General features: G+C 44.2%; 2 protein-coding genes across 2 annotated transcripts in view; one reads left to right on the forward strand and one right to left on the reverse strand.

Annotated features, from left to right (window-relative positions):
* Nucleotides 1-17,880, forward strand: part of LOC106647220 (uncharacterized) — a 30,356-nt gene extending 12,476 nt beyond the window's left edge. The window contains exons 2-4 of the mRNA XM_014363524.2: nt 14,912-15,331; nt 15,411-15,703; nt 15,783-17,880. Of these exons, the coding sequence (XP_014219010.2) occupies nt 14,912-15,331; nt 15,411-15,703; nt 15,783-17,538 (2,469 nt within the window). The 3' untranslated portion in view covers nt 17,539-17,880. The remainder of the gene's footprint in view (nt 1-14,911; nt 15,332-15,410; nt 15,704-15,782) is intronic.
* hiw (MYC binding protein highwire) overlaps nt 1-23,503 on the reverse strand; it is a 154,366-nt gene that overhangs the window by 27,022 nt on the left and 103,841 nt on the right. The window lies entirely within an intron of this gene.

A 23,503-nucleotide genomic window follows, 5' to 3' on the forward strand; every position in this document is an offset into this window, starting at 1 on the left:
CAAACAGATAGATCCGGGTACAAACATTTTTTTTTTTTTTTTTAGCCTTTGTCACGATCGAACTGCTGCAGCACGTACAGTGTATCCCTCCGAAAAACATCAGCGCCCCAAAGCAGGGCGGAACGAACGGAGAGAAAAAGAAGAAGAGAGCAGTGCACCTGAGTTTGTTGGCGCAAAAACTGTACAAGACCTACACATCATGACGAGGAGTTTGGCAACGGGCGTTTTTACTGTATAATATATACGATGCAGCTGCAAAGAAAAAACGTGTCCGGCTATAGTACAATACCCTATAATGCCTCTCGCTGGCTCTTCTTATCTCGTCGGTGCATCGATGACCTGCATATAAGAACGAGCCGTGGCGTGTATAATATACTCGCGCGGGGGATTTTTCGGGGAAAAAGCAAAGGAGGAAGAGGAGAAGAATAGAAGCGGGGGGGATTAGAGCCGAGGTTCACACGGGGATGGCTTTCCGTCTCTCTCCTTGGCGTAGAAAGCTGCGTCTGGATTTGTCTGGAAAGCTGCTCTTATGGATATCGGTCGAGTGCAATGCCATAAGATCTTTTTCGTCCAAGTCTATACATATTACGTATGCGAGGCTTTTTCCAAAGGGTTACATGTGATCGATCGATCGATTGTCACTCCAAGCGCAATAATCATTTACCTGATCTTGAAATTATATACACATTTTGCAAATTAATCGCGCCTACACATGATACACGAGAGATAAATGATTCGAATGTTTTGTTCTTTGCTGAATGAATATATTTGTGCGTGTATTAGCTATTATGAAAAAAAGTGAGTTTAAAAAAATAGAATAAAATACATACTCGTAGAGAGAGCGAGAGACCTGGAATAAGCTGTATAATATATAGAGATTCGGCATGACCAGCGCGTATTTATATTATTGTAAGCCGATACTTACACCAGTGGCTGTATAGCTATTCGTTAAAAAAAAAAAAAAAAAAAAAAAAAAAAAACAACAACAACTTGCAACTTTTCGCTTCGGCGCTTGCTATACAGATCCAAAGTACCAGCTCGTGGCTTTTAATGTTCATGTCTTATGATCATCGCATTATATTCCCATTTCCTGCCAATCAGAGATGAAGAAATTCTCACGTACAGCGTTAACAAGCGTTGCGTCCAAGGGACTTCCCGTTATAAAAATCAGCAGTGTATACGGCATTGGGCCCGTTGACCAACTCTGCGCGCAGGAACAAAGGAAGGGGGAGCCAAAATAGGGCCCATAGGTACGGTAAATGTAGAGTATATGCGGTATATAGGGAGCCTCTCGAAAAAAAAAGAATGAAAAATGTACACGCATCGCACTCTCGAGAGACCCCGGCGTCGACGCGCTTATACAGTCCCCGTGACTTCCGGCTCGTGCGGGGTCAAGCACGTGCGTATCGTATATTTTACACGTGTGCATATATATATGTTGCTGAGAAAATGCCCAGCACACTCGCCTTCCCTACAATATACTTGTACCCTCTCTCTCTTGGAGTGATGCATTGCTATGCATCGGGTAGTGTCACAGCGACTCGCCTCCATATGGTCGTGATAATGTAACTTTGTTGAATTTAATGCCCGATGATTTCATCTATCTCGATTTTTTTTTTTTTTTCTCATCCACCCTGAGATTGTAACGTCGAGTAAATTGCGAATCATGACGAAATCGTTATCAACCATGCCCCGTCGCTTGTTTATCCATCAGTTATCGAGAAGAAGAACGATATCTCGTAATCACCACATTAGCGAAACCGGCAAAAGTAGCCAAAAGAAGAACAACACTTTGTCTTCGTTCATCGAGTTCCACTTACTTATGTACATTGGGTACTTAACACGCAACGGCCGAGGCTTTAACAAAGGCACAGGCGCAGCAAAAGCTATACTTACTTATAAACTGCAGTGCAAGAAAGTTGACGAGGCGAAACGAAGCTCAGAGTAAAGGAACAAGTGGCACCTCGCATGTGTGTGCCTATAAGTACTACTACGACTACGGTTGTATCAAGATACATATACGCGTTCGGTGCGAAAGAACCGCTGTCGCTTTCGTTTTTTTCGCTGACTAAGTATGCGTTGTACCGATCCCAACTTTATTTTAAATTGAACCGTGCGTTTGAGCAAAATTTTTTTTTTAGCTCCTAATTGGCTTTTTTTTTTTCTACGCAGTAACCATAGAAAACGAAGGCAACAATCACCACTTTGTTGTTAATTAGGCACAGTTGCGTACATTTGACCCCCTCCTGAAAGCTACACGGTATACTTCTTGAATGATTTTTCATTGAGAACGAATACGTCCTGAGATCGTCATCTCATTCCTGTGCCAAGGAGAGGGGAGAAGAATTCATGCCTCCGAGAGAGCCGCGGTTGGCCTTGATTGTATTAAGCATCGCGCCTGTCGAGACACGCAAAGCGTGAATAAACGATTTTATTGTAGGTATGGGTATAACGAGTTGTTTTTCGTGCACACCAACTCTACATACATATAAAGAATCCGATTACAGGCGATGACGATTTTTGTCCTTGGCCATACTTAATGTAAGTGTACACACTCGTAACCATTCGATGCCCCGTGTGCAAAACATCGTCCACATGTAATACAGTAAAGCAAAGCATGAAATGTATACACCTGCAGTAGAATCTGGTAGTTATCGATCACATCGAATTAATTACGTCTAATGCAACTAACCGATGTGATTAACCCCACAGACCGGAGCGTCACTCTCAGCGGGCGTATATATTATATACGGAGGGGAGGTGGTCAATTAAACGGACGAATGCCCAATACGTATATGTATACGTATACACACATATTGTATATCATATGTCTATAGAGTAGTATGGTGGCTCTAGTCGCAATAAATGCTCTTTCTCTCTCCCTCTCTTCAGATATATTATACCCACGTAATTAACATTTCCTTTGTGTCGATCCGGCCTTCCCTCGATTACTTCCGTCCCAATCCTTTCCACCCTTCCTGCAAAATGTGCACGCACATGTGCGCCATGCACTATTATGGGATCAAGAGCTACACTCTAATACCAATATACCTACGTATAGGTATACATAAGGAAACAACGACCGAAAATCACAGCCACCACCTATTATTATTATTATCATGGTTATTGTTGCGTTGTACCTATGTACTGCCTCGACTTTTACCACGTACATACGTACAAGTATATGTATATCGTATAGGTGCACGCAGTACAGCTCAATTGATCGACAATGGGGCTCTTTGAGAGCCCTCGGGTTGGCTGCTTCGAACGCGGCAAACGAATCACTGGGTGTCAATTCGTGAGGAGGATGTGTGTCTCCGTCCATGCGGGTCGTTCGCTGGATTAGACCATAGTTATTTTTATACCATCGTCCAAAAGGAAAAGGGAGAGAGAGAGAGAGAGAGAGAAAAATCGATTTTGTTTTATGTTCTTTACATTTTTCTTCTATTCGCATCGAGGGCCCCCCAGGCAATTGATCCCCGATGAACGGCCGGAGAGTGTGTTGCAATTTCGCCTCTCGCTCGCTCGCGTGTCTTTTATTCTGGCATATTCGTAGAACGGAGATTTTTTTTTTTCTCTTTCTTTTTCGACATCTCATGGGCTTCTCGGAATGGGTAATATCGCGTTGCTTTTCGGTGGAGGGAGGGAGAGAAAAAAAAGTTAATGGTTTTAATTTTCTTTCCCCCCCCCTCATTGAAATTAGAGTCGACGCGACGGTTGGTTTATTTGGTGGACGAAAATTCAGATGGAAACGTCTCGAGGCGCCACGTACGTACCACTCCATAGGTCGACAGAGCACCCGTGTCTTGTGTTAAAAAAAAAAAAACGAAAAAAGCTTCAAAATTTTCTCCATAAATTACATATGCAACAGCAGTAGAGATCAAACGCGCTCGAGAGCATTTTGTAAGTATAGCAACAGCCGACCTCTCGACCGATTGCGAATCGCGCGCTTTGTGTCTGCATTGGGCAAAAGTGCGAGAGAAAGAGAGAGAGAAAGCGCGACGTGAAATTCATTCGGTAGCGGCAGATATGTACCGACATCCTGCTTCGGGAGCCACTGATGTCGGACGCTTGTGCACACGAATGCTTTCTCTCTCTTGCACCAGAGGCGTACATCGCCGTCGTATGTGACTTGTGTCTCTTCTTCTTGCGTGCGTATAAATATAAATATACTTGCTTATATTACGTACGGGCAAAGTGTAAGTACTTTCATTTTTTGCCCCTTGATTATTACTCGCTCGATTCTTCGTGCACACGTGCACCAAGGGCCTCAAATTGGCCGCTTCCTCTTTCGTGGCTTTTCTCTGTACATCGCCAACTTCTTTCCGATGATATTGTCATTTCTTAGCGCCGTTTATTGGAACAAAGGCGAGTAATAAGTACCAGTGTTCCAAATGACTATACTTGTCCCGTGAACTTTCGATACCAGTATAGAGAGAGAGAGAGAGAGAGAGAAGAAAAGTAATCGTAGGTTTCGCAAGCTCTCTCTATACTCGTTAATAAATTATGCCTCCAGGATGTGGAATGACTTACCCGTGGTGATCAGGGGGCTGGCCTATGGTCCCCGCTTCAGGACTCGTCTCCGAGAACACCTCTTTTGCGGTGGCTCGACCCAGTAATTGCCCCGCCAGCTGATGACAACTGTACATTGTGTGTGCCTTTTAAAGCTGTGATCTTTACTTTTAATTGTGTAGTGGTCTATCCATCTTAAAATTGTTCGTTGTATTTCCATTTTATTTTATTTATCATACTTTACTTGACCATTACTGTTTTTATGAACTGTTTTTATTACATCAGTGTTGTTATTATGCATGTTTTTTATTTTATTTAATCATTTTTTATCTTTTCATTTATTTATATATTTTATTTTATTATCTCTTTGTTTTATATAATATTTTCTTTGAGCGTTACCTGTGTAAGCTGTTTTTACACTTTCAACGCTTGTACAACAATGTATCTGCGGTAATTCATCATGTCCAGCACTATACAGGACCTCTGAGTCCAAATAAAGACTTACTTACTTACTTACTTACTTACTATACTGTTGGCCGATATACACGCCCACGCGCGTGCTCGCGCCCTCATCGATTTTAAATACCACATTGCTCGAATCGCCGAGGTTGGAGCGGTGCAAGACACATCATTTACGCTCTAATAGCTCGTACGTACGCCGATACTACTGGTTTACACCCGTTTACATATATATGTGGCAGTAGCCCGATGGGCGCGTTTTATTTTTGATACTATAGCTCGTGTAGTGTCGTTAATAACGAGTATCGAGTGTATTGGACTGCAAGAGCATCGGGGTCCCTGACTCCACGGAGCTTTCGACATCGCTTGTTGCTGACGGCCTTCGTGTCGTTAAACTGTATGAAAGACGGCGTATATTGGCCTCTCATTGTGAGATGACAATACACCAAATGCAAATTTACATCGGTGTGATCGTGAGTCACTTTTTTTTCCATTTTCTCGTACATGAACACGTGCGCGGAATAAAATTGTTTTGCCATTTCCCCATTATTGCGGAAGCTTATTGCGCGTTGTTCGGCTCTCCGAAAACCTCACAAAAATAAACCCGTCCCCGAGGTGTCACGAGTAGAAAGAAAAAAAAAGCTGCACATTGCAACGGCCTCGTAACAAGCGTACGTCCCTTTCTCTCCTCGGAGGCGAGAATTGAGCTCCACAAGAGGAGAGAATATGTCTTTGACGCGCAATCTACGGATCGTCGCTTGTGTACAATACCAAGAGTAGACGACGAGGAAGCGTTGTATATAGCTGCCACGGTTGCTATTATTTATTTTCTCATTCTATATACAATCTCGCTCGGGAGCACGCGCGAATAATTACTCTCGGACCAGCTGCGCGAAGCACGCCGGTGCGTGTAAACTATATGAGAGAAGAGAGAGCCAAGTGCGCGTAATTGCGAGGAATTGCTCAGTGCTTAATTTTCTTTCTTTTCCCCCCCCCCCCTTTCGGAAGGGGAGATCGATAATAACGGCGCAGCTGCTCTCTTGCCCCACAAGATCAAGATGTCGGTCGATGTATGGGTACCCGAGAGTAGATTCGTGGGAAAGCGCCAACGCCCCCGCCCCATTTGGACTCCGTTACGGAAAAGCAAAGGCAATATTAGGTGTGCATTCGCTTAGTTTTTTAAATATGGGGAACAGTATACAGTTGATGCGCGTCCAAGCCAACGGCTGCCCTGTTGAATACGGTGCAGAGGTGGTTGCAGCCACCGTAAAATAAACACGCATTTCATCAAAGTATTTATAGATTTATTGGCCTTCCTCGCGCGACAAATCAGTGCCAAAGTGTATGATGCCTGCCTTTGGCTGCGCAAACTTGATATTCCTCGTTACGCGGCCGATGGTAGCGGTCCTCCAATGTTAATCGTAGCGCTGAAGTTTCCAAGTCCCGAAGGTTTCCCTTCGCTGACGCAGCCGAGACATTAACTCCAGGCACAATTGCAATTAGCGTCGATTAAGTCCAGCCGTTTCGCGAATTCCCGCCTCTCTCGCCTCGGTTGGTAAAAGAAAGTGGCCAAAAAAAAAAAGGGGGGGGGGAGAAAAGTGCTAATTTAATCCAAAGTTTTCTTTTTTTCACTATCCGGGTGTATCTTTCTTTTCCTCCGAGCAATTAGCCAATTAATAAATTGCCGCGATATTCCCTTCGAGAGGGACAAATTGCCCTAACCGAATTACCCACCGCGATAAATACATGACACGCACTCTGCTGCTGATCGTTAACTGCTTGGCGGCTGCTTTCGCACGAGCAAACCGTACAGGTACATGTGTTTCGTGATGGTGTACACGACTCGCGATGTTTTGTTGCCGATTTATCACTCGAGGTTTTGGACATTCGCGATCTACCGAGTGGCTACATTCATCGAATTTGCAACGACACTGGATGGAAAAAATAAACTTATTTCACGCAATGGTTATTAAATCACCACCTCGAACGTTAACCTCGTTTAGATTACATTGTTTATGGGCTCATTGCTGCCATTTAATAAAAGTAAAAAAAAAAAAAAAAGAACATGTTATGCTCACTTTGATAGTTGTCATCTCGCACTATAATATGTGCATGTATAAACAGGAAAAACGCACGGATAACGTCATCAGTCTCCTCCTTCTCGAACGATAAGCCACGAAAAAAAAAAAAAAAAAAAAAAAAAAAAAAAAAAAAAAAAAAAAAAAAAAAAGAGTTGACGATAATCGAGGCAGGTCATCGAACCTGCATATAATTATATATTCCGATGCACAAACGAAAAAAAAAAAGTGTATTGGCTACGCGTATACATATACAGATGCATATAGAGGCCAACGCTATTGCAGGTCATTTTCCACGCAAGTAAGTATACAATAGGTGGATTGTGAGTTCAAACCGAGGGAAAGAGTGATGGAAATATCGAGCCAAGGTTCAAGAAAAATCGTAGGATAAAATCGAATATGATTTATTTCCCTATCATCTCGAGGCCCACAACAGTTTGTAATACGTGTACACGAAGTGTATAGATAAAACTGTGCTGGTGCAGTGACCAGTCGAGAGATATATACAACCTCGGGGAGCCGATAGGAATTCGTTGGGAATATTTTTCATCCTCTCGCGATGTTTTTTTTTTTTTATCGACAAGAGCCAGAGCTGTAGACACTATACAGTGTTCAGCCAAACGGAAGTGCGTCGATTAGCCCTGGATGCATATAATTTTCAAACAATTTCGATATCATAATAGTACATTTGCAACGAAACCAAAAGCGGCATCCGGCACGCCACGGATATTCAGTTTCGCACAATAAGACGCGCGGATTAATTAATTAGATCGGCGCTTCCCTGCAAAATGCATTGTATATACGATGTGCACGAGCTGTCTCTCGCGGGTCAAGGAGCTGTCGTCCCGCTCGGCGGAAGTTTCGCAAAATTTGACGTCTACCTGACGCTATTCTCTTTCCCCCCCGATCCCACCTGTATTATTACTGTCCACTGGAAATTACTTTAACATTGGTATACCTTTGCTACTATGCATTGTATGCAACTATAAGACTCGCGCAAGGTACAATCGAGAGCTGGATAATGTGATATTCGCAAAGCGGAGGTGGATCGAGAAATAAAACTGCAGGTGGGCGTGTGCGAATTTTCCCCATCTCGTTACAGAGCATCTGGACAATTATCGCGAATGACGGTGCGCCTCTGCCAACGTTCATTTACTCGTCAACCTGCAGTGACGTAACTACAGCTTGTTCACCTGCACACGTTATGTTTTTTTTTTTTTTTTCCAATGCCCCGCTTACGCATGCACGTGGCTTACGTGATTCTTTCCCGCGACACCTCCTACAAATTAATCCGATCGCGAATATTAGTGTCCAACCCGGTGCCGGTAAAAAAGGCAGCTTCCAAGAGCGTATACGTACTTACATCCAGTGCATCCGCGTATTTTTCTTTGTCTCCCGTACAAATAAACGTGCACCAATAACAACCAAGGGGTATACGTATACAGCCGCATATAAATTTCACCCGGAGTATACTTACGTATATATCGCATCACGTGCGCGAAATTCCGTGTCGGGCTCTCCCTCGCCCACGAACGCATAAATTAACCGAGCGCCTCTCCCGCTCGCGAAAGTGAGTCTACTTTCGATACCAGTGGTTGTTTGCTCGTGTACAACAGACGCGCCGGTGGAGCTACTAAATCATACCGGGGTCCAGATATATATATATACAGCCTTATCTTGTCCACTCGGGTCTCGGAGCCGTGCGTGAATGAGCATTTTTTTCACTATACGCTTCTGCTGCCGAAGCTTTTACCGATACCGATATACTCGGGACTCTCTTTTTATGCTTCTTATTTTCTTCGATAAGTGCGTTTTGCCGTTTACGTGTACTCCTTAATGGGTAATCGATTGGATGCCTGTCGGGCGCTTTTACGGCTAACTTCAAATGGGAGCCGTTCTTATCTCTCGATACGTGATTCTATTTTTTTTTCCCTTTCGATAGCATGTATTATCAAAATCACGACAGTCAATTTGTAACTGAAAATGAATAAAAATCACCCGATGAACGACAATAGTTCCTCCGAGGAATAGACTGCGTTTAACGCGAGAGAGGCTCTATGTATAATAATCGTGAGCTCGTTGTCTGGTGGTGGCGCGGCGCCAACTCCAATTTTTCGCAATCTAGAATCGTGACCGGCTCCACAATGCATGCCCTCCATTTGGCCGGTGTAATAAGTACATGCATCACGTATTCGTCTCTCGTGTATATACATGCACGCTGTTTAATTATTTATTCGCTCGATTGGGCGTTCGATCGGGTCCTGCTTGCATATAATGACGGTACGGTGATGATGATGATGGTGTGTGTCGTTGCAGGCTCATAAGGAAGCTCGGGAAGGAGGTGCGCTTTGCGAGGGACAATTAAGCGATTGTGCAGGATGGATCTTTGTTTTTGTTTCGTGCACCTACTTAGACACTTTTTTTATATTTCAAGCCCATGTACGGTCGAGGTTGGTGTATTGTTAATGGAAAATGATGGGCTATTGTTTTGAAATCACGGCCGAGGTGATTGGGACGCGACGCGATTGCTTGACGATTATAGGATGGCGACCATGTATTGTGTCCTGTGATTTTGATTATACCTATAAACATTTGCTAACGCTTTTATACAAAATTAGCCGATACAAGTAGTTCAGTCGGCAAAATGTTACGTTTTGCGTCTGAATAAAATTTGGGTTCGGGACACGGAGCTCTTCAGAACAAATAGGAACAGTAATTGTTTCTTGTAGCAATTATCCCAATGACTTACGTAAAGAGAGAAATCCGTAGATCTGATATTCGTTACGCGAACAAATAAGGAGACATTTTTTTATAATTAATTTTAACCAAAAATTTATCAAAACCTCTCTTTGATTTTTGTATCCTTTACTGCTTTATCACACTTTGGCTTACGTGATGTTATCGTGTCCATAATGACGTTTCTCGCTGTCGACGTAACTGTGGCAAAAAAAAAATAAAATAAAAAAATAACGATTCCAACACCGTTAGATCGAATTTTCTTCGTTTTCCCCCGCACGCGTATACACCAACGAATTGAAATCCCTCGAGTTTTGTGCACGCAAGCGCCAACGCATCACGATACGATCGCATTTATCGAGATTTAAAACAAGACTTTCTTTTAGCCCACGCAGCGCGTGTTATGTCATCAATGGGAGGCATTGAACCTCTTTTTAGGTCAATTTGCCACACGGAGTCTGCCGAACCCCAGTGTGTGTCTATGAATATACACGTATATATCCACACGCGCGGAGACTCTGTCTTTGATGCTAATTATAATGATGAATTGGCCTAGAAAAACGCCGTCCCATCGGCAGCTCCGACGGACCCTCCTTACGTATACTCTATTAATTGGGTGAAAAGTTACGGCACAGCGAAAGGTGCAGCGTACCCCAATACCGCGCGGACCAAAATCGATCAGCTCGCCAAAGCTGAAGAGAACACTGCGCCGCCGTGTTCGCATTACTATATTATCTTTTTTTTTCTCGCAACAACAACACCGGGCCTACATCCACTTTCGCCGTAAAGCGATGGCTCGCGGCCAAAACCTATATGTATATATATATATATATACCTTCTAGGGGGAAGAGAGAGAGGCCCTGCTGTTCCGAGGCAGACTGAAATTAAGTGGGCATGCTGCGGCAGCTGCAACTAAGAACCTGCAAAGTGCGCGCGTACGGACGTGAGAAACTAACGCTAAGGAGGATATTATGTTGGCGCTTTCGTGTGCGAGAGGTCGCTTATATCCTTTTTCTCCGTAATCGGATAGTTGTTTCGAGATGAAAAAAAAAAAAAAAAAAGAAAAAGAAAATTAGATCGCGATCGTTTTTGGGAAGCGCGAGAGAGCAGGTGCAGTTTGCCGCTTCGATCGGCCGACAAATGTATTTAGTCCGTATATAGGATGATGTTGCACGAATGCACCGGATTGTCGGCGTGTTTTCCTCGACCAAAGGAAAAATAAACAAACAGAGGCTACTCGTCTACGTACAGGCGAAGAAGCCCACCGCGGAATGGCTTTCAAAACACACAACTCGCCGAGATAAACTGTACCACGGAGTCTCGCACGGAATTTTCCCTTTGTGCGGGGCGATTATAATGTACAGCGCTGCTGACCGAAATAGAATACGGGGGGGCACTCGTCCTGTCCGGCGTGGAAATTACACAGCAAACGCTTTTTGACTCACCGCGTGTCTATGAGTCATCAAATTTTGGGAAGGAGCTTTTTCGCGCGGACGGGGTGACAAATTGCCTTGGTGAAAGGCTCGTTGAGCGATTTTTTTTTTTTTATTACCAAAAAAAAAAAGTAATCGTATAATTAATCTTAGTTGCAAGCATTAAATACTGGAAATGGTGTTTTTATGGAAAGGGCGACACAGTTTTGGAAAATGATTCACGCGCGCTGTATGATGATCCGAAAAAAGTAAAGTCGCGTCTTGAAATTCATTTTTTTTTCATTTTTTATTACCACGCGCGGTGGTCTCCTTCCCCAAGGACTCCAAAAGTAAACAAATAAACCGAATCGGCCGTACATCCTTTTGGTGCAATCAACCGTACTCCGCGCAAAATACACACGACCACGACTTATATAGCAAACCCAAGTATTTACGCAACCACGCGTTGATCGTGAAAAAAAGAAAAAAAAACAAAAACAAAATATGATCTTTTTTCACGTCGTGTTGGTGTACATAAAAGCGGAGGTGGCTATACAAGCTCGTGTGCAATTCAAACCGACACCGGTTCGCCTTGAGCGATCAGAAGCAGCAGGTATATAGGTATACGTAACAACACCGAGAAACATAGCGTATGTGCATAATATGCACTGCAGAGATAGATGAACGTCTATGCGATATATATATATATCACGCGTTTAGCTAAACATTGACTCGCGCGTTCGCGTCCCAATTAAACCGCGCCTCTCTGCTGCGTTGCGGGATTATTACGGAGTTGGCAAAGGAGAGCGTACCTACAGGGTTATTCCGATGTTTGTTTTGACGCTGATGAGCTGGGAATCTGAAATATTTGCCGCGTGGGTGTACGGAAAGTTGGAAGAAAAGCTAAATAGTTTTGGCCCCGTTGCTGCCGATGCCGAGCTTAATTGGCTATACGTGTGTGGATTCGTGTATATGATTGTTTCACCGATGATTTGCATCGGAACCCGCGGAAGCGTGACAAAAATTGCAGATTTACATACCTCCTTGATGCGCCCCAACAACAGCTCAATCAATTTTCCAAATTTCGAGACCCAAACGGGTAGTCGAGCTCAAATAAACCTCCCAGTGTAAATACGAACCGACGGGGGGGAGCTTTCCAATCCACGTCGTTATACACAGACACGCACGAAAAGCGATATCTGGTATGTATATGGGCGAGCTTTCAATAGCAGTGGCATCCCAGACGATCGAAATCAGTATAATGTTGTATCGCGGCGTACAGCAAGAGGCAACGCCCTCGAGAGCCTCTTCCTCCCTATACTTTTTCCCCCTCGGCACAAAGAGCGCACACAACGGACCTTCCAAGCGATTTTTTTTTTTTTTCTTCTTCAGCGATACCATCTTCGAACGTATATAATATTTCTCGCCTCGAGTTGTGTCATTTTCGTTTTTCCGTGCGTTTGTATTCTCATGCGCGAGATCCCCATGGCTGGGAAAATAGACCGTCCGCGCTGGCCTCGCGCGCCCTGCTTATTTGAATTTCAATGCCCACTGTGTGTTGAAATATACGTGTATACGCTATACGTGGCTATGGGGAATTTCATAATTATTTTTCCTTACGCCTCGTGTTTTTTCCTTCCGAGCCGAGCTTGAACCTGTATTATACTATTTATATTATTTGCCTATGAAACTATCTCTTGGCTTTGGGCTGAAAAAAAAAATAAAACAATAAATTATGCTCTTTCTAAACATAAAAATCACGTCAAATGAGTTGACACTGCTCCGAAACTCCCAAGTGCTCCAACCAGAGCATGCACATGTCCACAAAAGCCAATCTCGTTCCTGGTATACTCAAGTATCCACTGATATTGAAACCGAAGCAAGCCTCACGGCTCCTCCAGCGATGCACGAGTATATATAGGCGCAGCTCTTCTTAGAGCGTCTCTTGTAAGTAAATTTGACTGAGGCGCCCTTCATCGCACTCTCCTCCAAAAGTACTTGCAGTCTTCCATCGGAAGAGTGAGAGAAAAGGGGCTCCCCCTGTTCCGGTGAGCGCGCTCGAGGCGCATAGTTTTTCGGGGCTTTGAAAATAAAGAATAGTCGCGAGTATGCCGGAAACGCGGCGTCCGACATAAAACCAACGAAATGCCTAAAAACAAACCCTGCCACTGTGTGTACGAGAACCAGATTCTCGCGAGTCACGTTTCAAGCGGAGGCTGTATATATTGTAACCTTCGAGTGCGAATGGCAAAGGTTTTTCTCGCGTGGCTCTGTTTACACTCGCACACACAGATAAAATCATCGGGACACTTGCGAGGAAAAATCTCGGGTTTTTTCCTTCTTCGACTCGAGTCGTAAATGATTTTTGTGGGTAAACTCGAGGATGATAATTTGAGCTCATCATCGAGTGGTGCTTGGGTGGATCCTCTCATTGGAGGATAAACCGTACTTGAAATACTCAAAAATGAACATAGATAATTATTATCAATACTTCAAAATCCCGTGACATCATTGTTCTCGGTATAACATCGTTAAGAAATCACGAGCTCAAATGATATCTATCGTAGAAAATCAATAACAACATCCTGACTTGCGTAACAGAGGATGTGGCGGACAAGTGCATACGTGGACAATGCACGCGACACCATCTCTTCCTTTTTAGTCTCTCTTGCACTTTGTGCAATTCAGACAGAAGGACGTAAAAATCATCACGGATACAAATTGCACGGTATATCCTACTTTTTTCCAATACCATATTGCACAACAAATTGAGTATAATGTGTCCTCGAGCGATTTTCCAGGGGGGGGGGTACTCTGAATTTCGTAAAAAAACAACGGATCGCGTGCGCGCTGTTTATTCGTCCGCGGGCAAACAGGACACCGGATAATTACATCCTCTGCCCCAAGTTAATTGGCCTCGCCATTCGAAAAGGAAGAAGAAAAAAAATATATATTTTTTTCCCCTCCTACGTGGTCGAGCTGACGCTTTACTCGTAACAATACACTTGCCAATGTCATCACTGCGTTCAAGTGCAGGAAAAGGGGAGCCCCTGAGGCCGGCAGTGGTTCAAGAGAGATAAGGGTATGAGAAAAAAAAAAAAAAAAAAAAAAAACGAGAAAACAGAGATGACCATGACGAGGTGGCCGAGGAGAGAAAAAGACGACGGCTTTACTCTCAGGGATCCTCTAGGAGGGTCGACGTCACGTTTCTCCGCCTTCTCGCGAGAGCTCGCTTGCTCTTCCTCCTTCTTTTTTTTTGTATTCCTCCCCCCGTTCGTCCGTCCCAGTATAGACATATACACCGAAGGGCCTTGCGGGGCATGCTTTTTGTCGTATACCTACTAGTAAACTCGCCTTGCTCCTTTTCAACGCACGTGAGTACGTACACTCTTCTCCCAGGTTGAGTGACCACTGACTGTGTACAGGGTGTTTTGTCGTCGTTTCAACGTTTCTTCGTATTCGTACTGCTTCCTTGCTCGATTATCTCTCGTTGCAGCGGTACACACTCTTCGCTTAATATGGCAACACTCGGCACCTCGCAATGTCTTGGTGGCGGTGTGTTATAGTTAACGATCGAGAAATTTTCATTTCCATCGGTAAGACGTTTAGTTGGGACCAATTTTGAGAAAAATACGTAATGATTGTCGCTTTGAAGAAAAATAATTACAAACCAACTGATCAATAACGTGAGTGTTTTTTTCATATGTTTTTCAGGACGTTGACATATCGGAGGGCATGATACCCGAGGACACGATAGAGGTCGAAGTGAAGCATTGTCGGGAGCTGAGGATCCAGGCCGACGCGTTCACGGGGGGTAGCCAGCTGAAGCGCGTCCGAGTCTCGGGAATCGACAGCGTCGTCGCTAATCGGCAGGCTTTCCAGAACATCACGGCCCCCAATCCCCTGCTTGAGGTGGCCAAGTGCAACCAGGTGGTTCTGGAGAGCCAAGCCTTCCACAACACCAAGGGTCCGCTCAGCGTGGCCATATCGGAGTGCAGTAACGTCGTCATAAAGCCCAACGCCTTTTTCTGGCTCCTCCAGATCACGGTCAAGGACGTGTCGAACCTCGTGCTCTCCAGCAATTCGTTCAGGTTCGAGTCCCCGCAGCACGGACGGCATGGACCAGCGACAAAGGTTGGAATCTCGTTGCACAACAAATTTGGATGCATGGATTAGGGATAAACACCTACGTTTTTTTTTTTTTTGTTTTCAGATAATGTTCCAGAACGTAATGGTTCCGGTGCTGCCAGAGAAGGTGTTCCCCTCGACCGTGGCGGAGATTCGTATGGAAAATTTCTGGACGAGAGCGATAAAGAAGGACGCCTTTTGTGCGATGAACATTCTGAGCGTGATGTTGAAGAACGCGTCCATCGTCGAGATAGAGTCCGGGGCCTTCAGCGACAGAACGCTCATTTCCAGCTTGGAGTTCTTCGACGTCAGGGTGAAAACCGTGCACTCGAGGGCTTTCAGAGCTGGATCTAACAATCTCACCATTCAGTATTCCAGGTAAGCAAGGCAACCATTGTTTTCAAATCCTTTTGGACGAGCAGTCCGATTAACCGTCTCGTTGAACTGACTTTTACAGGCTGTTGGACGTGCAAACTGGCGCTATCGATATCACGGTGGCGAGCGTGACCTTCAACAACAACAAGTTCCACAGACTGCACCGTAACTCGATCGCGTTCCACCAGTGGAACCGCATAGCCATCGATTACAACATCTTCCAGTACTTGGAATCCGAAGCCATGGTCATTCCGATTGTGGACACCGCGAAATCGACCAACCTCGAGTTCTCGTTCACGAGTAACGACATCCACGACGCTGAAACAAAATCCCTGTCTTTCATCGAGACCTCCCAGAGGGTTCCCAATGCACGGGTCAGCAGTAATTACTTCAACAGGACCTGCAACTGCAACCTCCAACCATGGATCCACGAGCGCGTGGGTAGCAACGCCTCGATTTCTTGGATCTTTGACTCGAGCTACTGCATCGTCGACAAGCTGCTCAGGAACTGCTTCGACATGCGCGAAGGTTACCTGGGCATGCGCAACTACACCCAGACAATCTGCACCAAGACGTCCCACACGATAAACTGCATTTACCACACCAACAAGTCCGAGACGGTCACCACTCCACCGAACGTTGGTCCGCACCAGTACCCGAGCCACCGAGGATACTTCGACATAGAGATGAGCGACTTTGAGCAGTTGAAGCGCGAGAAGCTCATCATCATCATCGTGTGCGTCACCGCGGCCATCACCCTCGTGATAGCCGTCTTCACCTACAGCTGTTTGTACATACGTAGACGCGGAGTTTGTCCCAAACTAATCTCTGGCCAACCGAACCTGAACAACTCCTGGTTCTCGGCCACGAACGGCATGACAGCTGCCACCTCGGCTAGATCCATCTCCAGGCTGAGCGTCATCGAGTACGCTGGCCTCCAGCCGGAGACGCAAACGCGGATACTCGACATAGAGGCACACCAGGATGCCGTCGAAGAGAATGAGGGCGCAGCCGAGGGTTTCAACGCCTCCTACTCGGAAAACAAGGCCACGCAGACTCTACCCGAGGAACTGACTGCCGACTACTTGAAGGAGCTCAAGGAAAAACTCTACGACCCGGAGAACTACAACCACGCGAGGGCCATGATCGAGCACCTGTACGACTTGATAAACGTCGAGGAGAGCTGCAACAACAACTACGAGAGGAGGATGTCGGCGGACAACGATGCGTACGACGTGATAAGGCCACGGGTAAAGAGGAGCCGAGCTGAAAGGACGCCGTCTGTGAATGTGGGCACGAAGGCCCCGTCGTTGGAGAAACTGCTTCCCAATCTGGTTCGGCCAAGACCTCAGCTGACGGATTACGCGCAGCCGAGGGACCAGCAGATTATCGACCAGAACCACCTGTACACCGAGCTGCCGGGTGACGAAACGGTGCCGAGCACCAGCAGGCTGCCTCAGCCGGTGCTGGAGACCCTGGCCCACAGAGCCCAGCAGCTTTTGCCGCCAGACGTTGTCAATGGCCACATGAACGGGATCTCCAAAGGGCTGATTTACGCCGACGAAGATTACGACGACAGAAGGTTACAGGGTGCCGAGAGACGGGCCAAGTTCTTCGGGGATTCGGGTATGACGATGACGGGTACGAGGAAGGCCGAGGGCAAGAGGCCGAATTTCTCGCAAGGGGAGTTTGCCGATCCGGGAGTGCTGAACGCGCACTTGTACGCCGAGCTGACGGAGCCCAGGCAGCAGATGTCCAGTGCTGCGTCGAACAAAATGGCCAATAGACCACTGCCCACGAAGCCCGACCAGCAGGACGAACAGATAGCCAAAACGTAGCCGTCTTTGCTCGCTTTCCTGATCCCCTCCCCGAGGAGACAGTCATTTTGAGATACCTTGGGACCAACGTTTTTGCACTGCCCCATGCCGAGCGTTTCTGTTTTGTTGAGATTGTTACGGATGATTTGTACAAAGTGTGAGATGTATTTTTTATTTCGAGTTAATAGAAACGCTCGCGCGTGAGATCGGAAATGTCAGTCCGAGGTGTCTTGCAAGAATCAACAACCATTACGCCTATGTCTGTGATATCACATTGTCGACTTGTATATAAATGTCGGCTTCCGAAGATATAATATGTATAATTACTCGATTGTTGTCTTGATTTTGTCATTACGAAATTTCAACCTGTATGGTATTTTTTTTTTTTTGTTTTAAATATATATACATGTATGTGCACACTTGTGAAAATTAATAGATAGTTTTATTATTTTTAATGTAAATCAATGGACACGTAAAGCTATGTTTAATCGTAACAAGTATCCTGTAAAAATTTAATTGATAAAATAAAGTTCAGTGTTCAAAATATTAAGATGTATTTTATCATGGGATATTTGATGAAATACTTGAGAAAAATCGGTATGTATATAAAGAAAGTGTTGTTCTGAAGAAGAATGTTGGTAGCGAAAGAAGATGTTGGAATTTTCCAAACATTTCGGAACAAAAGTGTGATTTTTGTTTATAACTCTAACGGCTATTTTGGTTGTTCCGACGAACGAGAGTCGTCATGTATGTCGTTTCCTACGCAACAAGTGTCATGTTACTTTGGTGAATTTTTTCGTACATGCTGCTATTACAGCAGGCTTATTTTATAACAGTCATTTATGTATGTATGTGCGTGATGCCAATTTTAATAAATGTAATACTACCGAGACATTGGTTCCGTTTGTCTTGCGAGCGATAATGAGATTGGAATGAATGAAATGTTACTTGTTTTTTTTTTCTTTTTTTGTTGAATGACAAACTTCATTGGTGTAATATACGATTTTATAAAGACATGATGTATAAACTCGAAAAATATCATTAAAGTATTATTCGATATTAAATGACATTCTTTTGTTTATAATTTTACTCACTTTTTCTTCCTGCGTTAATTACATTGTCTACAGAGTTAAAAATAGGAACACCAAGTTGATTTTTTTTTTTTGGGGGTCTACTCTCGTTGCCAAATTAAAAAATAAACGTAATTTTGAAAATAAATTATTCTCACTCCAATTGAGCTCAGCAATGACCAAAGCTTTTATATTTGTATTATTGACACAATAAAACCAGTAAAGTGACCTCCAATTTATTCGGAATAATCGTTCCAAACGACAAGGTCACAATGTATATATAAGCGTCACTAATTGCTCTCGGCCAGCAGACGCATAAATTTGCGCAGTTAATGCCTCCGTAGACGAAATCCCGAACGAGCCCACCACGTGACTTCCTGTCATTTCCTCCCGCGCGCCCGAAAGTTTCGTCTCGCGCCACCTAAGAATACTCGAAATAACACATTTATTTCCGGCCAAAGGGCTTACGGAAATAACTCGCTCGCCCGCGTATAGCCTTTGTTTCGCTCGTATACCCAGAAAACAGAGGAGGGGAATATACTCAATGAGATTTTTACTTTTTCTTCAAATCCAGCTAAAAAAAAAAAAAAAAAAAAAAAAAAAGCTCAATTCAGAATAATGCGTTCGCCGTACTACACCTTTTGTTGCGACCAAGAAAGCAATTAGTTTCACGAACAAAAATCATTTATAAATTACAATTACCAGGGAATTTTCGGAAGCCAGGTGACCTGGTTAAAATTGAGAGGGTAAAAAGTCTGCTTTTGTGGGACACGTGCGCGAGTCGAAAATGTACCCCGACCAGGAATGCCGAAAGGAAACAAACGCTGCTACGTTGGTTTAACTGCGCGGGCCACCCTCTACAGTTATCTCTGCAGTGGAAAAATAATTTCATCTCCTCCTGGGGATCCGTATACGTGCTTACATGTCACGGTGAGGTGTTACTCTACGTTTTCAGTGCCCACTTGGACGAAGACGTTTTCAACGGGGAAAAGATGGGTTTCGGCGAACGAGAAGCGCTTGCTTGCGAAGTAGATACACTCTCTCGGGGCTGGCAAAACAAACTCGCGCGCCTTTGCCCCCCCCTGTTTTCTTTGGATCAGTCGGTGACGTTGGCTTTGTTTTCCTGGCAAATTTTCTCGATGCAATAAACATTTTACCTTCCAAGTATAAACAAATATCAATTTGAAAATTGCATCGCGCCCGAGGATAAAAGCGCCATCGGATGGAGCAATTAATTGCGGGATAGACTCGATTCATGCCAGCAAAACGCGCGTGTATATATATACATGAGCCACACCAAGCGGGGTACAATGGGCCGTACGGTGCTGTATAAACTATGGGTACGCAGTGTGTGCGCGAGGCATTCGCGCTCGTGATGAGATGATTGATCTTGACTGACGAGCTCTGATGGAGCTCTAAGAGAGAGAGAGAGTGGAGCCTATGCATCGTCTGATCAAAATCTCCGTCGCTTCCGTCCGAGTCTTTTATTCATGCATATGGAGCAGCAACGCTTGATTGTCGAAAGCGCGTGATCGTTGTTTTATTTTGTTTCTTGATACTATAATATGTACCAAGACATTTTCTTCCAAACATGTTTTTGTTGGGGTGAAACTATACCGCGCCAATGCTTTGTAAGTGACAAAACTGTGTTAGTAGCACTTGAACGACACGCACGTTACGAGATCCCAACGCGACAAGACGTTTACGATCAACGATGGTAGTAAAAAAAAAAGGGATGGTGGGCATTCTTATCTGAGAAACAGCTTCCCATGACAAAATTTACACAAACGGGCCATTTTACGATGAGCAGCCAACAACTTGCCTCGTAACTCTTTGATACCACAGGAAGGTATCAAACATATATGCGCGCACCAAGTATTGTAGGGGTAAAAAAAAAACGATTCCTTGGCTCGGCTTAGCTGTTGACTGAGATGTATAAAATTGCTCGTAAAACACACATCATTTTTTTCCACTTGCGTAAGACATTTAAGTGTACGTCTCACAAAAAGTGACGAGCATAAAAAGAGCCTTTCTGAACGGCATAGCCCAAGACAAGAAAAATTCGGAGCATCCATCAACAAATACCAAATATATATATATATATATATATATATATATATATATATATTTTTTTTTTCCCCTCAACTTATCTCTCCCAAAGCAACAAGCTATCCGGGTATATAGACAATACGATTTCTTGAGTGTTTGCCAAGAGAGAAACAAAAAAATACCCGAGCAATTTGTCATTCGCAAGACAGCGACAGTCGCATTGTTATTGAATCAGTGCCACGGACAAGCGGCGGCGCATAGACATTTGCAAGTTGATTAGACGAGCTTCGGGAGCAAAAAATCGCAGCAGCAGCGCAGTAGTAAAACATAACAGGGACGGGCTTGTTTACCGAAACGTCATACGTCTCCTCCACGTGTCTTTCGTCTCCAGACGGCGAGCATGTGTGTATATATATAGGAGCAAAAAGGAGATTTACTGCGAGTGCCAGAATTGTTAATTGATTGGTCGAGCGTTGGACGCTGGCTGGATGTAGTAAGAACAAGTATAAGCACAGGTCACCTACGGTTTGTCTCGACACACGAACTATTGGGGGATCTATCGAGAAAGGCATTTTCGTAAGTAAAGACCCATTGCCGCGTAAAAATGGACTAATTTTCGTAAAAACCCGCGAGTGAATTGAAACTCCGGGCGCTACTGCCGAGTCTCGCCCCCATTTGACATCCTCACTTTCTAGCCAGAGGAAGACGACTCAGCAGGATGCAGTAGGCCCCTTCTCCGCCCTTTTTCCGTACGGCTGAGCTGTGCGCTGAAAGCCGGAAGGCGCTTCGGGGAAGAGCACCCGAGTCGGGAGGAAGAGGCACTCTTACGGCGTCTCTCTCTTCCCGTCACCACGACCAGACGCTTCATTCTCTCTCTTCTTATTCTTTGTTACTCGTCTTTCAAGGTCTATGCATTTGGACTCGTTTAAAAGTGCGATTATATGTAATATATGGACTCGAGAGAGAGAGTGCAGATTAAGTTGCAAGCGCTGTTTGATCGAGCGAGTGTACATGTATAGCCTTTTTTTTGAGGGCTTTATCTGTCGTACGCGTTTGATGGCACGAGTGAAAATTTTTGGCGCAATGGCAGGAGCTCTGAAACAAATTGCAATTTTTTGATGACGAGGGCAGAAGAAAAAATTGGGTTAGTCTCCTGGTTCCCGCTGTTTGGACCCGAAATTTTGCAGCGCGCGCTCGCTCGGCATTACCGAATGAACGTACTTTCGGAGTGGTCGTTTTTACGCAAGAATATCAATATGGCAAACCACCATTGAAGCATATTTGTCAGTCTTTTTTTTTTCTTCTAAATCCGAGTTCTTAAAATACCCGTTGAATCGTTCGAATGACTAATATGTATACAATTTTGTTGGTATTAAAAAAAAGGGAAAATCAAATAGATAAGAGTACACGAAATTACACCCTTTCCCCCAAAGCCATCGCAGCCTGTCTGGAGTGTAAATTCAACCAAACGACATCCTAATACTCCCGAGTCGACTCCCTTGCTGCCGACGACACGCGTCGGCCCAGTTTAATTTCGTGCTCCTTCCGCTCGTGTTCTTTTCCTCGTTTTACTCCTCCTCTTCTTCTTTCGAGTTGCAGATGATTTAAAAAGCCAGCTCCGAGGAAGAGAGGGCGCAGATAGGATGCATCGACGAGACGCTCTCGGATTTCAAAGGTGCCACTTTTGGGTGTTGCCACGCACGAGAGCAAAGGACACAGGGAAACAGAGCCCCGCCTCTCGCGACATCAGCTATTGATCTCGCACCTCACCCTCGCCCCTCTTTTTTTTTTTTTTCCTATTCAGTACTTTTCTTTGCAGACACGTGGTCATTCACAGTTGTAGAAAGAAGTCACGGGTAATAACGAGAACATATTGTAAACAATTTTTATAATTTATTATGCAATTCAACTTTTTTTCCATCCATACTGTCAATAGGATTCATTAAAATTCAGCTCTGCCCGAAATAAGAAATTTAATAAGCTAATCATTAGTGTTATTGGAAATGTAGTTGAAAGTAGGCCATACGTCAAAGCCAAAGGAACTCTCAAAGCTCCAGAAGCAGAAAACCATCCAAAGCGGAAAAAACCTTGCAGGAAATAAAACAGGGTTGCATAAGCGGTGAAAAAGGCAAGGAAAAAAAAAAAAAAAGAATCGAGTTCAAAAATCCACCCTTGGAGCCTTGGGTGGGGGCAGTGGAGTTGTTACATGAATTTCTCACGCTCCCTCTCATTCGTGCAAGCGTTTTTGGTCCTGTCCATGTGAACGGAACTCGTAAAAAAGCCAAGTAAAGGATCTCGCTTCCTCTGCTCCCGCCTGCCCTTTGAACCTCTTTCCCCCTTTTCATCAGCTGCGCTTGTTTTTTTTTTTTTTTTTTTTTTTTTTTTTTTTTTTTTTTTTTTTTTTTTTTCATTGAGCATCGTAGCATTATTCCAACCCCTCTTAATTGCGTGTACCTTTTCATACGCGATACTTAAGCAGTGGTAATGGAGGCGTAGGCAAGAATTAGCGGGTGAGCAGGTGGGCCTTACTGGTTACACGAGGTATGGAAGCTTGTTTTATGGATATGGAGGAAATAGACGATGTTGCAGAGTAAGAATCAGCGAGCAGAAAGTACTTTGTTATATATGCATTAAACTTTCGACTCTCTATTCGAAGTTAAAATGTGCTAGTTTATCGTTAAAAGATATTAAAGTGCTCATTCTTGCGAATATTTTACTTACCGATTTGAATCGGGATGTTATCTTTCGTTATCAACGTCTGAATGAATAGCATACCTGTAATGATAAATGAAAATTTTTTATTAATAATTTTTTTTTCAAAACAAACGGTTATAAATACAATTAATATTTCATCTTCCACAGAAAAT

The sequence above is a fragment of the Copidosoma floridanum genome, unplaced genomic scaffold (genome assembly GCF_036245765.1).
Source record: "Copidosoma floridanum isolate Cflo_tuat_1 unplaced genomic scaffold, Cflo_Japanese_pri ptg000006l, whole genome shotgun sequence".
Taxonomy (NCBI): Eukaryota; Metazoa; Arthropoda; class Insecta; order Hymenoptera; family Encyrtidae; genus Copidosoma; species Copidosoma floridanum.